At 38.4% G+C, this 15,330-nt stretch overlaps 1 protein-coding gene across 2 annotated transcripts in view; it reads right to left on the bottom strand.

Moving 5' to 3' along the window:
- Oca2 (OCA2 melanosomal transmembrane protein) overlaps positions 1-15,330 on the bottom strand; it is a 354,214-nt gene that overhangs the window by 172,229 nt on the left and 166,655 nt on the right. For both annotated transcript variants that reach the window (XM_074062129.1, XM_074062128.1), the window contains exon 19: positions 9,185-9,312. In XM_074062129.1, the coding sequence (XP_073918230.1) occupies positions 9,185-9,312 (128 nt within the window). The remainder of the gene's footprint in view (positions 1-9,184; positions 9,313-15,330) is intronic.

Genomic DNA, 15,330 nt, shown 5'->3' with positions numbered 1-15,330 from the left:
ATAAAGGGCTTCTAAATGCAACTGAAAATCCACAGGCATAAAAATAAATTTGATACATAAAGGTGTTTAAAAATTTGAATGACCAGAAATAACACACATCAGATAAATCACAAAACAACTTTCAAACTGGGAGAGAATCACTGCAGTATTTACAACACCACAGAGCTGTACAACAAAATCTCAATAGAAAAATGGGAAGCCATGGCACACACTTGTAACCCCACACTAGGGAAAGCTGAGGCAGGAGGATAATTTGAGGTCAGCTTATGTTACACAGCAAGACCCTGAAGACAGAGAGATGAAAAAGATGTAAAAATGGTCTGCAAACATGAAAAAAAGTTCTAACCCACTCATCATTAAAGAAATGCAAATAAAAACAGTATTCAGTCAACATTTCTCACAAAAGTAGCAAAATGACATCACATTCTGCTAGGAAGATTATAAGAAAATGAACAATTTCATACAATGCTAGTGAGAATATAAGCCAGTATAACTCTTGTGGAGGGAAGTGTGACAATACTGAATAAAACATGCACTTATTTTTAACTCAGCAATTTGGCATCTTGGAACCCACTCTGAAGATACACATTCAGCAACACAAATATACTCACTCTATCATTGTTTGAAATTATAGCAGAATGAAACAGCCTAAATACCTTCATATAGAAGGAAGGTTGAATAAATTATGGCACATTCATTACATAGAGCAGCTATAAAAAATGAGGAAGATTCTGTGAACTGAGTCATAGTGAATTCTAAGACATGCTGTTAAGTTTTTAAAAAGAAAAATGTGAAAGATTATTTATACCATGCTATCTTTCATGTAAGAAAGAAGAGGATACAAAAACTCCATCAATGTCAGCTTACTTTTATAAAAGAAATACAGGGAAAAACTAAAAGTATTTCCTCTAAAATCAGGAATGAGACAAGGGTCCCAGTCTCTCCACTTTAATTCGGTATAGTGCTGAATTCTTAGCCAGAGCAATAAAGCAAGAGAAAGAAATAAAAGGGATACAAAAAGGAAAATAAGAAGTCAAATTATCCCTATTTGCAGAAGAAATGATTCTATACTTAAAAGACCCAAAGACTCCCGCTAAAGACTCTGATATCTAATATATACCTTCAACAAAGGATCAGGATACAAAATCAACATGCAAAAGTCAGTAGTTTTCTTATATACAGAAAATCAACATGTTTAGAAAGAAATCAGGAATTCCTGATTTCCCATTTGCAATTGCCTAAAAATACTTAAGAATAAACTTAACTAAGTTGCCTCTAAAATGAGCCTAGAAAGCACTGAAGAAGAAAAGTGAAGAAAACACTAGAAAGAGAGGCCTTCCATGTCATAGATTGGTAAAATTAATATTGTACAAATTGGGTATACTACCCAAAGTGATCTACAGATTCAGTGCAATCCCTGTCAAAATTCCAACGACATTCTTCACAAAAGTGGCAAATCAATCTTAAAATTCATATGGAAGCAGAAAAGACCCTGAATAGCCAAAGCAATCCTGATTTTTAAAAACAGAGTAATGCTGGAGTCACAATACCTGACTTTACATAATGTTACAGAACTATAGAAACAAAAACAGCACAGTACTATACAAAAAGACCATGCAGACCAATGGAATTGTACAGAACCCAGAAATAAGCCCATGCAGCCTCAGCCAGCTGATTCTCAACAAAGGTGGAGAAGAGACAGCCTTTTGAACAAATCATGTTGACATCCACAGTGAAGACTGAAACTAGATCCCCATCTCTCTCCTTATACAAAAGTTAATTTAAAATGGGTCAAAGATCTTAATACAATATCAGAATCTTTGAAATTTCTGGAGGAAAAACATGGGAGAAACACTTTAAGATACAGCCATATGCAATGACTTTCTGAATAGAACTCCAATAGCTCAGGAAATAATAGTAAGAATTGTTTAATGGGATTGCATAAAATTAAACAGTTAATGCACAGCAAAGGAAATAATTACCAAAGTAAAGAGCCTACAGAATGGGAGAAAATGTTTGCCAGCTATATATAAGACAAGGGGTTAATATGTAGAATATATAAATGACTCAAAAGATTAGACAATGAAAAAAAAATAATCAGACCAATAAATGGGCAAACGAATTGATCAGACTGTCCTCAAAAGAAGTGTAAAGAGCCAATAAGTACATGAGGAAATGTTCAATCTCCTTTGCCATAAAGGAAATGCAAATCAAAACATGGAGATTCCATTTCACCCCAGACAGCTATTACCAAGAAAACAAACAACAAATGCTTGTCAAGGTTCAAGAAAAATGGAATCCTAACACTGCTGATGGGAATGTAAATCAGCACATTCACTATGGAAATCAGTATGAAGATTCCTCATGAACTAAAAATGTAACTACTATATGATCCTGCTATAAAACTCCTGGTTATATACCCAAAGACATATAAGTCAACATAAAATACCTGCACATCCATGTTTACAGAAGCACTATTCACAACAGCTAAGTTATGGAATTAGGCAAGGTGCCCATCAACAGATGAATGTATGAAGAAAATGTACTATGTATACACAATGGAGTATTATGCAACCATAAAGAATAACATCATGCTGTTTGCAGGAAAATAAATGGAACTGGAGATCACAATATTAAGTGAAATCATATTGAAACTCATTATTTGTAAAATGAATTACAAAAAGGAAAAAAGAAAACGAAATAATTAACCTAAGAAACTTCAGAAAACAGTATTTTCACAGGCTACTGGAAAACTAAAAACAAAAAGAACTGTGCACAAATATTAGAACTGTGGAGTGAGCTTTTTCTCACTCCTGGTTATTACTGAACCTAACTGGGGATAACTGGGGGCGACTGAAGATGCAGAAAAGACACAGGATAGACAGACAGACAGAAAGCTGGGGCCGGGTGTGCTGGGCACTCAGGTGGAGACACACAACAGCCTCATTGTTTCTTATCTCTATTAACCTCTTCTCTTTACTCTGCTTCTTTTCTCTGTCTTTTCTTTAAGGGCTTGCTCCTTTACAATTCTTTAAAACGTTGCTTTTAAAAGTCTTCTTTTCTGTTCTTTAAAGTCTCTTTCCTTAGACTTGCTCTGTCTCATGTTTTCTCTTAGCTTTTCTTCAGCATAATATCTCTTAAAGTATTTGCCCTTAGGCTTGCACTGTCCCATCAGACTTGCACTGTCCCATGTTCTCTTTAGTTCTTCTCTAGCTTAGCTTTTCTAAAGCCTATGTATAAAATTCTCAGGGCAGACAAGCACTGTCCCATGTTCTCTCTTTTGTCTTAGCAATTCCACTTCAGCAATTATTTTCCCTTCAGCAATTTCCCTTCAGTCAAAAACTCCCCATCCAAAAGGCTCCTTTCATCCAAAAGCCTCATGTCCACCTTCAAGGAGTCTTTTATACCCAGTGGTAAACAAGGAGGTAGAGCAGCAGTTCCTGAGGAGGGGCATGACACTGTAACAAGAGGAACCTGCATTCCTGCTTCTCTGAACATAAACAACTTAGGAAAAGCAGCTGAGCTGCAGCTGGCCTTCTTGCTCTTTTCTGTGGCTGGGGCTGTGCCAAATGTGGGTCTACAGATTATTTGACATAAACATCTTAGGAAAAGCAGCTGCTCTACATCTTACTCTAGCCTTCTTCTGTGGCTGAGGCTGTGTGAATCTCAGCTTGTAAAATATTGAGTAAAACTATGCTTATGTCCTCATAAGCTTCTCCTACTCTGCTCCCCATATAATTAAGTTAGTAAATCTGTTTCACACAGGGGTATGAGTTGGCAGTTCTGTGACTACTTTAGGTGTATTCTAGGATTGAACAACTAAGGGACAGATAGTGTAAAAATGAGAGCAAGAGGCAAATCTTGTGGTGTTGGATTAGAGTCTGAGGAAATCAATGTGATCACATCATTTTCAACATGTGTACACACAGCCGGATACAGACATGATGCTTACCTAGAGATCCTAAAATTAGTGACATCTCAATTACAGCAAGCACATCCAGCACCCAGATCATGTCTTCTAAATATCATTCTCCAATATAAGGAATGAAAGCTCTTTGGAGAAGGCATTGATTCCAGGGTAAGGGAAGGTAAAATTCCAAATGAATCAGGAACATTTTGTGACTCCAAAAAAATAAGAAAATACTTGAAAATTGGTGAAAGTTTGTCAAAAGTACACAAGAGCCAAAAGGACCATGAAGTCATTACCAATGGTAAAAGTAGAACATAGAACAATCTCAGCAATATAATTCATAGTGATACTATTGGATTAGAACCCACAAAGCAAGATGAGTATCTATGAGCCCTGTTGATGTAAACACAGAAATAAATAAAAGACAGCTCTTTCTGTCAAATGCACTTATGTAAAAATGTAGAAAGAATAAGGATAATAAAAGTCACCATTAGGTAAACACTACAGTCTGACCTTGGTAAGAGTCAGTGCAATAGGGCTTTGTGGACCTAAATGTGCCCAGTTATTTTCCAAAAATAGAACATCCTTTGCCTCTGTCTATGCTTAAGAATGGGGCATGTTTCAGAGCCAATAGAAGCAAGACACAATGTATATTTTGATCCAAAATATACCCATTGGGGAACTCAGATCTAAAATGGCAGGTAAGTGGTCAGGAAACCCTTAAAATATGGATGGGATCAGAGGTACTCTCAGTGGATATGAAACAAGTGATTCAGGCCAGAGCACCAAGATGAAGGTGAGATGTACACAGGGGAGGTGGCTGAGGTGAAGTTGTAGGGGAGGTTTGTGATGCTTCAGAGAGTTGCCTAGGACCTCTGCATATCACATGTCATATCTGGGCTAACAGTGAATGGATTAAACATGAATAGTTTAAGTCAAGTTTTTAATTAGAATTATTAATGAAAAGTAGTAACATGAGAAAATACGTTTTGAGTGCCAACCTATAAGCTCAACATGAGGCTCAGTACATGAAATATCTGATCTTCACAAGCAATAAGATTAATATTAATAACTCCATCCTAAGGAAATTGAGGTTTACAGGTAATGAGTACAAAAGTTTCACAACTAGGAAAAGGCAAAGTTGAGATCTGGACATGGATCTCTCTGATGATAAGGCTTGTGATCTTAAACATTATGTGAACGGTAACTTGTTCATCTGAATGGGCAGAGGCATTCATTCCTGGACCTGGGGATTGTGCATGGATTCCCTTCACCCACACAGGTGTACACGGGAGTAATTGCCTGGTGCAGGAGAAAGCCCCCACCATATCCACTTCTCCAGCTTGTCAGGGGCTCAGTCTGGCTCCCATCTGGTTGAGGTTGATGATGTTTAGACTGGTCATGGAGAAGAGAAACAAGGTGAGGACATGTTCTGTACTGATGGGTGGGAGCAGGCTGGAGATGTGCCTTAAGTGGTAGAGCACCAGCCTACCACGTATGAAGCCCTGAGTTCAAACCCAAAACAAAAAACAAACTGCCAAAACAAAAAACAAACAAACAAACAAACAGATGGATGGGAGCAAAATGGACATGAGTGTTGGGGAATGAAGAAACAAAGCTGAAAACACTTGGGCTTTAAAATAGCTAACAGTACTTTTCCTAGTTCAGAAAGGATAGTCGGAGTTTTTTGCCCAGGTAGTCATTTCCTGGGGCTCAAGATCCTGTCAGAATGAGTGTTGGGATGGTCCTACCCACTGTGCTGTAGAAGGCAAACATCTGAGCTGCCCCCTCAAGGGACAATTTATGGACCCTCACTTTATCCTCAACCCCCACACATTAGCCTACTCAAGCTGAAAAACCTTAGAAATTTCTGGAAAGTCATAATTTGTACAGTGCTTTAAGCAGACTTTGAAATGCCATACCAACAATCTCAGATCCCTATTGATTTTCTAGACTGATGATAAGATGTCAGGAAGATATAAGTAATTACAAAAGACTAACATATTCTGATGAGAATTCAAGTCATAAGGTGGAGGCTAGAAACCAAGCCAAAAATGCCTACCTTAGCTGTCCTCTGAAAACCTTCCTGTGGTTTCTATGCTAGAATTGCCTCTTTCAGGCACTTGCACACCCATGTTTATTGCAGCACTATTCACAATAGCCAAGTTATGGAGACAGCCAAGATGCCCCACCACTGACGAATGGATTAAGAAAATGTGGTATCTATACACAATGGAATTTTATGCAGCCATGAAGAAGAACGAAATGTTATCATTCGCAAGTAAATGGATAGAATTGGAGAACATCATTCTGAGCGAGGTTAGCCTGGCCCAAAAGACCAAAAATCGTATGTTCTCCCTCATATTCGGACATTAGATCAAGGGCAAACACAACAAGGGAATTGGACTTTGATCACATGGTAAAGTGAGAGCACACAAGGGAGGTATGAGGATAGGTAAGACACCTAAAAAACTAGATAGCATTTGTTGCCCTCAGTGCAGAAAAACTATGCAGATACTTTAAAGTGACAAAGGCCAACAGAAGAAGAGGACCAGGAACTAGAGAAAAGATTAGTTCGAGAAGACTTAACCTAGAAGGTAACACATAGTACAGGAAAGCAATGCGAGTCAACTCCCTGTATAGCTATCCTTATCTCAACTGGCAAAAACCCTTGGTCCTTCCTATTACTGCTTATACTCTCTTTTCTACAAAATTAGAGATAAGGGCAAAATAGTTTCTGCCTGGTAGCGAGAGGGTGAGGGGGGAAAGGAGGGGGTGGGGGAGGTAAGGGAAAGGGTGGGGGGAAGGGGGGAAAATGACCCAAACATTGTATGCACATATAAATAAAAGAAAAAAAATTGTCTCTTTCAACTAATACCAAAACCAACATCTACTCAGAATTTTCTTTAATTATCACAAAGCAGAAGCCTGACTGTGCTGATTTTATTGACATTAATTTCTGTCACGAATGAAATCTCTATTTGTTTTTCCTAGGGGAAAACATATTATATCCATATAAATGCCAGAACTATTCAGGAATCAACATAGCTAAATTGTACAGAATTATATTCTATCTTATTAAGATGAATATAATCAATGCTACATACATATGCACTGTTGGGTACAGATATTAAATGAGTCATCTAGACAAATTGTCCCAGTTTAGTGGCTGCACGCAGAAACTGCCTGATTCTTATCACCATGATACAGCAGTGCAGCAATGAATAGGATGAGAGGAAATGGACACATAATAGCCTGTTCCAGTGTCAAGGTAACTAAATCAATATTGTGCCCAGTTTAGTTCCCCTAATTGCTTGGTTAATACAGATAATAGAGAAAAGCATTAAGAGACAATTGGAGTAAATGAAATGAGCTATAAATGAGATACACAGGAAAAATTAAAGGATTAAGATGTCTAAAATAATCTATAAATCAATTAAATATCCCAGAACATAAATAACATTTATCTTTCCTCAGAGAACCATTATTACTCTCACACTCACAATTATAAGAAGGTGTTAGACAATGAGTAGCTAGAAAACATAAGCCAGATCTTCTTAATCTGAAGATCTGAAAAGCAAAAAACCAAAACCCACAAGTAGGATAAACACAAAAAGAGCCACACCTATATACAACACAATCAAGCATACGGCATTCACATACAAACAGTGAGGGATAGCAGAGTGGCTCAAGCAGTTGAGCACCTTCCCCCCAAGTGTGAGGCCCAGAGTTCAAATCACAGCATCGCCAAAAGAAGAGAAAGAAACACAGGTATAGTATTGGTTGCCAGCAGACTTACTTTAAGATATATTAAAATAAGTTCCCTAAGGTGTACCATATGGCAACCTAAACCCATACAAAAGAACAGAGCTGTGGAAAATATGAGTGAGAAAGAATAGATCGTACATGAATATGATGGATAGAACCATAGAAATATGCACTATTTTTCTTAATTGACTTAACTAACACATTGTATAAAATAATAAAACTGTACATTAGGCATGTAACATAAAGATATTACTTATGTGACAATTACGGCTCAAAGAAGAGAGGACAAAAAGAAGCTTTGTTGAGCAAGGTTTCTCCAATTTTGCTGGAAGTAAGTTACTATTACTCCAACATAGATTATAATAAATTAAGATATATAGCTTAACCCCCAGTGCAGTCAATCAAAAAATAACTTTAAAATATGCTTTTCAATAATAAAGAATAGAATTAAAATAGTACATGAGAAAATATTATTTAACATAAAAGAAATCAGTAAAGGAAAATAGAAACAAGAAAAGATGTGAGTCATAGAAAAAAATAGCAAAATGGCATGCATTAACCAACAATATCAAGAATTTTACTAAATGTGAATGATTAAGCATTTCAATCAAAAGGGAGAAACTGTTAGATGGATTTCCTAAAAATTATAATTTATGCAAACAGTAACAATAGGGGCCTGAGGCTGGGCATGGTGGCACAAAACTAATCATAGCTGCTTAGGAAGCAGAGATCAGGAGGATAACAGTTTAAGTCCAGCTCAGGCAAAAAGCTAGCAAGACCACATCTCAATAAATCAGCCACAGATTACGGAGCATGCCTGTAACTAGCTATGCAGGAGGCATAAGTAGGAGGATTGTGGTTTGAGGTTAACCCCAGGAAAAAATATGAGACTCTATTCAAAAAATAGCTAAAGCAAAACAAAGGGCAGAAGGTATGGCTGAAGTGATGGAGCACCTGCCAAGCAAACAGGAGGCTTTAAGTTCAAACCCTAATACCACAAAAAAAGTTGTATGAATCTGATATTACATAAAATGAAATAGTTTATCAAGGCAATATTACCCTGCAACCTTGCTGTTCAAGTCATTTTGCTCCAAACTCAACTTTGAGCAACTTCACCTTTTTATTGACGTAAAATAATTGCACATGTTTATAGCACCATGTGGTAAATACAAGCCTACAATGCATAATGTTCAAACCGGGGTAACCAACAACTTCCATCTTCTTAAGCATTTCAAATCCTCCTTAGTAGCAAATGAAATTAGAACAAACTTACAAACCACAAAGATAACTCAAAAATAAAACAGCAACCAAATAAACAGTTTTATGAGAAATATTCAAATGACTGGGGTAAAAACTGGGTAACTTAAAATAGTCCAATTACAACCTCTATCACTTCCACTTACTGATTATGTAGAAAGACAGACTTACGTGGTCTTTATTCACTAAATAAAATATGAAATGCAAACATCAGTGAAACATCACAGTGCAAAAGTTCTAAAGTCTTACCTCCATCAGAACAAAGAGTGCTGCAAAGAATAAAAGGGTTGCCCACTCTACTCTGTGTAGAATTATCTCAAAATCATGGATATCAGCTAAAATTAGCAACCAGATGGCACCCAGAATAGCAATCCATCCTGAAAAACAAGTAAATGAACATATATAGTTCAATTGTTAACACACCAATTAACTTTTTATCTTCAGATTTCTTTGGGTGCACTGCAAACTGCTTATATTTAAAATGCATAATTTCTGTTTTGTCTTATGTATGTATTCATGAAACCCCACCACAATCAAGGAGAAGAACATATTCATAACCTCCAGAAGTTCATGCATGCCCAACTCTGCTCTGAATCCCTCTAGGTCCTTGTCACCCCCACATGCTCCTAGTACATGATTCGTCTCTTTTCTTTTGCTACAGGCTACTTTACAGTTTCTAAAAATGCAGATTCTCTGTTAATGATACAGTTCATATTTTTGTCTAAAAGCTTATCAATAGACAGACAGAAAATCAATATCCAGAATAATTATTTTAAGATTCTTCAGTGTTGGTGTGTGGGTCAGTAATTCATTTTTTAGTGTTCAGTCATATGCTATTGCATATCTGTGCCATGATGTACCTACCATTCGCCTGTTGATGGAGATTCACACTGTCTCTAGTATTTAGCTATTAAAAACGAATGTGCTATGACTGTTCACAGAAAACTCCTTGTATGGACATATACCTTGGGTAAATAGGAACGGAATGGTTGGGTCAGATGATATGCTAATATTATAGAATGTTATACAGAACGCTTATACTTCTTGGGTCTGTTTTTGTGGTACTGGGTTTGAACTCAGGGCTTTGTCCTGGCTAGGAAGGCACTCTACCCCTTTAGCCACACCTCCAGTGCTTTTTGCTGTAGTAATTTTGAAATTAGGGTCTCATTTTTTTATTCATTTATTCATATGTGCATACATTGTTTGGGCCATTTCTCCCCGCTGCCCCCAATCCTCTCATGATATGGTCATGTGATCTTTTTGATGTGTTGCTGAATTCGATTTGCCATTATTTTATTGAGGATTTTTGTGTCAATGTTCATTAAGGAGATTGGCCTATAGTTCTCCTTTTGGAGGTGTCTTTGTCTGGTTTTGGGATAAGTGTAATACTGGCTTCATGAAATGTGTTTGGCAGTTTTCCTTCCCTTTCTATTTGGTGGAACAGCTTAAGGAGAGTTGGTATCAGTTCTTTAAAGGTCTGATAGAATTCAGCAGAGACTCTATCAGGTTCTGGACTTTTCTTTTTTGGGAGACTCTTGATTGCTGCTTCAATTTCATTTTGTGTTACAGATCTGTTTAAGTGGTTAATATCCTCTTGGTTCAGTTTTGGATGGTCATAAGTATCTAGAAATTTGTCCATTTCTTCAAGATTTTCCAATTTATTGGAATATAGGTTCTCAAAGTATCTCTGATGAGTCCCTGGATTTCCATGGTGTTTGTTGTTATCTCCCCTTTTGCATTTCTGATTTTACTGATTTGGGTTTTTCCTCTCCATTTTAGTCAGATTTCTCAGGGGTCTGTCAATCTTGTTTATTTTTTCAAAGAACCAGCTTTTTGTTTTGTTGATTCTTTGTATTTTTTTGTCTCTATTTCATTAATTTTGGCTAGCTCTCTACCTTTCTGCCTTTCCAGCATTTGTTCACTGATGGTTCTGAGATTAGCTCCTTGCCCCTCCTCCTTTCTGTGGTGCAGTTCAGCTTTCCCTCCCCCTCTGTTCTTGTGCTAGATTACAGTTCGCTGTTTGTTGTTGTTTTTTTTTGGGAGGGGGGTGTCAGTCTGCCCAGGGGCTGTGCTGGTTTATCCCAGGGGTGGCTGGGGGAATTCCATGTGTCACATGGCACTCACCTGTTTGGTCTGTTAAAATGTCTCACACACCACCACACACAGCTTTATTTCTATTGAAATTGGGTCTCGCTAACCATTTGCCTGAGTCAATCTGGAGCCAGTCCTCTTGAGAGAGTCCTCAGTCTCCCAAGTAACTGGGATTACAGCCCAGCCAATGGCTGAAATGGGGTCTCACAAACTTTCTTTCCCAGGCTGGCCTCAAACCATGATTCTCTTTGCCTCAGCCTCTGAAGTAACTAGGATTACAGGCATAAGCCACTGGCATCAGACACAGAATATTTGTTTCAAGAAGCTGCAAAACTGTTTTCCAAAATGATTGTATCATTTTACAATCCTGTCAGCAGTGTATGGGAATTCTAGCTCCCCCATATCTTCACCAAGAGACTGATTTTAGACATCCTGATGGGTGTGAAATTGTGGTTATGGTAACTTATTGTGGTTTTGAACTGCATGGACACAATGATTGATAATATTGAGCAACTTTTCATATATTTGCCATCTATATATCTTCTTTCGTGAAGCTTTGTTCAAATATCCCACTCATTTTTAGCAGAACAGATGAACCCAAAATAAGCAGAAGAAAAGAAATAATAAAGACTAGAACAGAAATCAATAAAATAGAAAATTTCACACAAAAGCAATGATACCAAAATCTAGCTCTTGAGAAAAGTCAATGAGATTGATAAACTCTTAGCCTATCTGAATGGATAAAGAGAAGACAAAGTGCCAAAAACAGGAATAAAATCAGTGACAGGGCTATAGATTCCATAGATATAAAAAGTACATTCGTTTTTCATAGCGGCCATAATACAGGGTCTTAACATAGCACCTGTTTACTAGATCACCAATCCTATAGGTCTGAAGTATGTTGGGTTCACAGGGGGTCTGACTAGAGCCTTATAAAGTCAAAATCAAGGTGCTCACTGTATTCATTTCTAGACACTCTAGGAGAGAACATTCCTTGTTCATTGAGGTTTTTGTCATAATTCAATTTCTTGCAGCTGTAAGACTGAGATTCCCATACCCTTGCCAGTTATCATCCAAGTGCTGCTGTTCTCAGCTTCCAGTGGCCACCTGCCTTCTCTAGTTCATGACCCCTTCCTTCATCTTCAAAGCAATGGCCAGTCAAGACCCTCCCACACTTCAGATTTCTCTTGTCCCTTCTTCTATCACATCTCCCCACCTGGCTCCTCTCTTCCTCTTCAAGGGTCCATATGATTAATTTTATCTGCAAAGCCTCTTTTTAGGGTGTTGAAAAGTTCTGAACATAGTGGTGGTTACACAACATTGTGACTATAATTAATACCACTGAATTTACACTTAAAGTGTTTAAAATGGCAAATTTGTGTGATACACCTTTACCACAATAAAAAAGTAAAAAGAAGGAAGATGCACTGTGGGACAGATCATAAAGACTTACATAGCAGGCAAGATGTTGGGGCCTTGTTCTGTGGACAGAGAGAAGACACTGAGGTTATCCAAACAAAGGATCTGGAGTGGCCAGGTTTTTCCATGGGCATTAATTTCATTGGCCTCTCTAGACTTTACTACTATTTTTGAATCCTCTTGAGCACCTACCAAAGTATAAAGAACAGGCACCACATTGAATGTTTGAGCCTTTGGTTGCTCCTCTAAAGATAGATCACCACATCTTTATAAAAAATTCTTGGTAAGGAAAAAAGTTGCATCAAATTCATTTTCCCTGGATAATGCTTTTCTAAACAATCAGAAACAGTACCCCTTTGTTTGCTGTGCCATGTGGCAATAAGGACCTCTCTCTAAGCATCAGTGAAAACACAATGTATTTGTCTTGAGCCTAAGAAATAAGTCATGACAGAAAGCTGGAAGCTCCTGGAGGATTCTTTTTATAGTTCTATTTTCTCTTATCATTTCTGGAGGCCTGCATTTTTATCCATCCAAAACTCCTGCCATTGCACTCATCAATCCAACTTCAGAACAGGTTCTATATTCACAGAGCTTTGTCTTGTCAGGAAAACTCCCTGCAGTAACCTAAAATCGAACAAAGACTCACCTTGTCCTTGCAAAGCCTGTCTTTCCCTCAATTTATATACACCACCAGCATAGCAGAGCACCAAGCAAACTGCCTGAACAAGCATACCTGCTTACTAATGCCTGGTCTCTGTGACATGGCACCTTGTAAGGCACTCCCTGCAAGGTCACTATCATTACCCCTCCATCCTATACCCACGCCACACTGGCTCCTCAATGAAGGTGATAAGGAATGAAGTAGTGGTGTCTTATATAGTAGGCTGAAAGAAAGAATCCATTGATGGGAATGGTACCAATTGGCAATGGTCGATGGGTGTGATTGAATCTTTGGATACACTGTCTGAAATTAGAACACTGTCTCTATGGTGGGAGATGGAGAATAAGCAGGCAAAGGAAAGTAGAACACAGGAAGATGCTTTTATTGTGGAAAAAAAAGGAGGCTTTTATTAAAAGTGACAGTATGCTTCTAAAGTGATATGAGGTGGGAAGTTTGGCAGAGAAAGTTTGACTGCCTTGAAATTGCTGCCCGCTGTCCAGGTCCTTTGTTCAGTCACGAAGAAGGGAAATCTGTTGATTTGAATTCTTGGGTCTGATCCTAAACAGGCCAGGACATGTTCACATGTTGCCGGGTTGTAGGACCCTGGTAGGAGTGTGTTCATTAGTCATAAGCCCAGAAAGCTTGTTCCATTTGAAATGTCTCAGACATGGGAGCTGGTGGCGGTGGGGCGGGGACCCCTTTCCCACTCACGTCTGGCCACCTGCCTACCCTAACAGGACATCACAATTTCCAGCTTTCGCGTTCTATTACAAATTCTAGCAATGTGTCATTGAGACTATTCTAAACATTAAGTTTAGTTGAGGGGAGATGGAGAAGGATAAAAGCAGCATGTACCTGGATGTCTTTATCCTGTGGAGCTACTATCAAACCCTCTTCTTAAATGGCCATTAATCTTTCACCACAGCTTTGCCATGCCTTAAAGCAAAGCTTGTGATAAATGGCTCCTTACTTTCATTTGTATCTCCAGGAGAGTCAAGTTTCAAAGCAGAACAAAGAGTTAAATGAGCCTCTTTCCCCCATTCCGAAACCTCTGGGCAACACAATTCAAATGAATGTAAGGCAAAGACTTCCATCATTCACTGAGCACCCTCCTTGGAACTCATCCATTATCTCTCAGCAGCCCAGTCCAGGAGGAGACAAAGGCTCCAGAAAATGAACTGGTTTCATTCAGGCTACACAGCTTGCTTGAGGCAAAACCGGGATTCCATTCTCAGTCTGCAGAGTTTCTTTCTATGCCACCAAATTGGATTCCTCTCATATGTTCAGAATAAATGGAATGTTTTCACGGCTTGTGAATAATTCCAGTTTATTTATCTGGAACCTCTCCCCAAAATGTGGTTTACCAGACTGAGAAATATAACTTAATTTTGTCCTATCTGAAACCTGTAGCCTTTTATAAAAAACACATTTAACATATTCCTTGTCCTGAATATTTTGCAGCTGCCTTTGGCCAAAAGCAATTTGGTCCTGCTGAATCAACTACCTATCAGCAAGAAAATAACCTATGTGTCTAAAGCCATACCCAGTACCTCTCCAGAGAGTTCTTAAACCATTGCTTTCATATTCATCCTCCAAACCAGGAAAACTCACAAGTCATTTGCACATACTGCCTGCCATACAAACCACCCTGCTTGCCTCTCTTTGGTATGAGCTATCATATCTCATGGGTATGAGCTATCAGTTGCCTAAAGTAGGCCAAATGAGACTTATCTCAAATAATCAGACTTTGGATGCACAGCTACACTATGGCTGTCTATGTAGTAATTCTAGACTTCTCATTGAAGCCAACTTTTGTCAAAGTGTTTGCACACAAAGAGTGTGCAAGCCCAGCTTCCCCTCCCGGGAGCTCCCAGGCTACAGTCGGGTATGTGAGTAGGACAGCAGCATGGGATGAACTGGCTTACAAGGTCAGAATGAGACTCAGGGCCAAAGGTTAAGTTCTAGATAATACCATACAGAAGGCAATCGCTATGGAGCCCAGACGAGGAAAAACCTAACTATATAGACTGATAGGTTAGCTCTTAGGAGAAAATTCCTATTTTTTGCCTACTCACTCTTTAAAATCCAGCAAAAGCAAGACCATTTTTCCTGAGTTGCTTAGCAATCAGCCTGAACTGTTCACTCACACCACACTCAATTGTGCACCAGGCACTATTTGTAAGGCCTCTGAGCATATGAACTGATCCAATCTTTGCAGCAACCT

This window comes from Castor canadensis, chromosome 19 (assembly GCF_047511655.1).
Source record: "Castor canadensis chromosome 19, mCasCan1.hap1v2, whole genome shotgun sequence".
Taxonomy (NCBI): Eukaryota; Metazoa; Chordata; class Mammalia; order Rodentia; family Castoridae; genus Castor; species Castor canadensis.
This window is presented reverse-complemented; position numbering and strand designations above follow the sequence as displayed.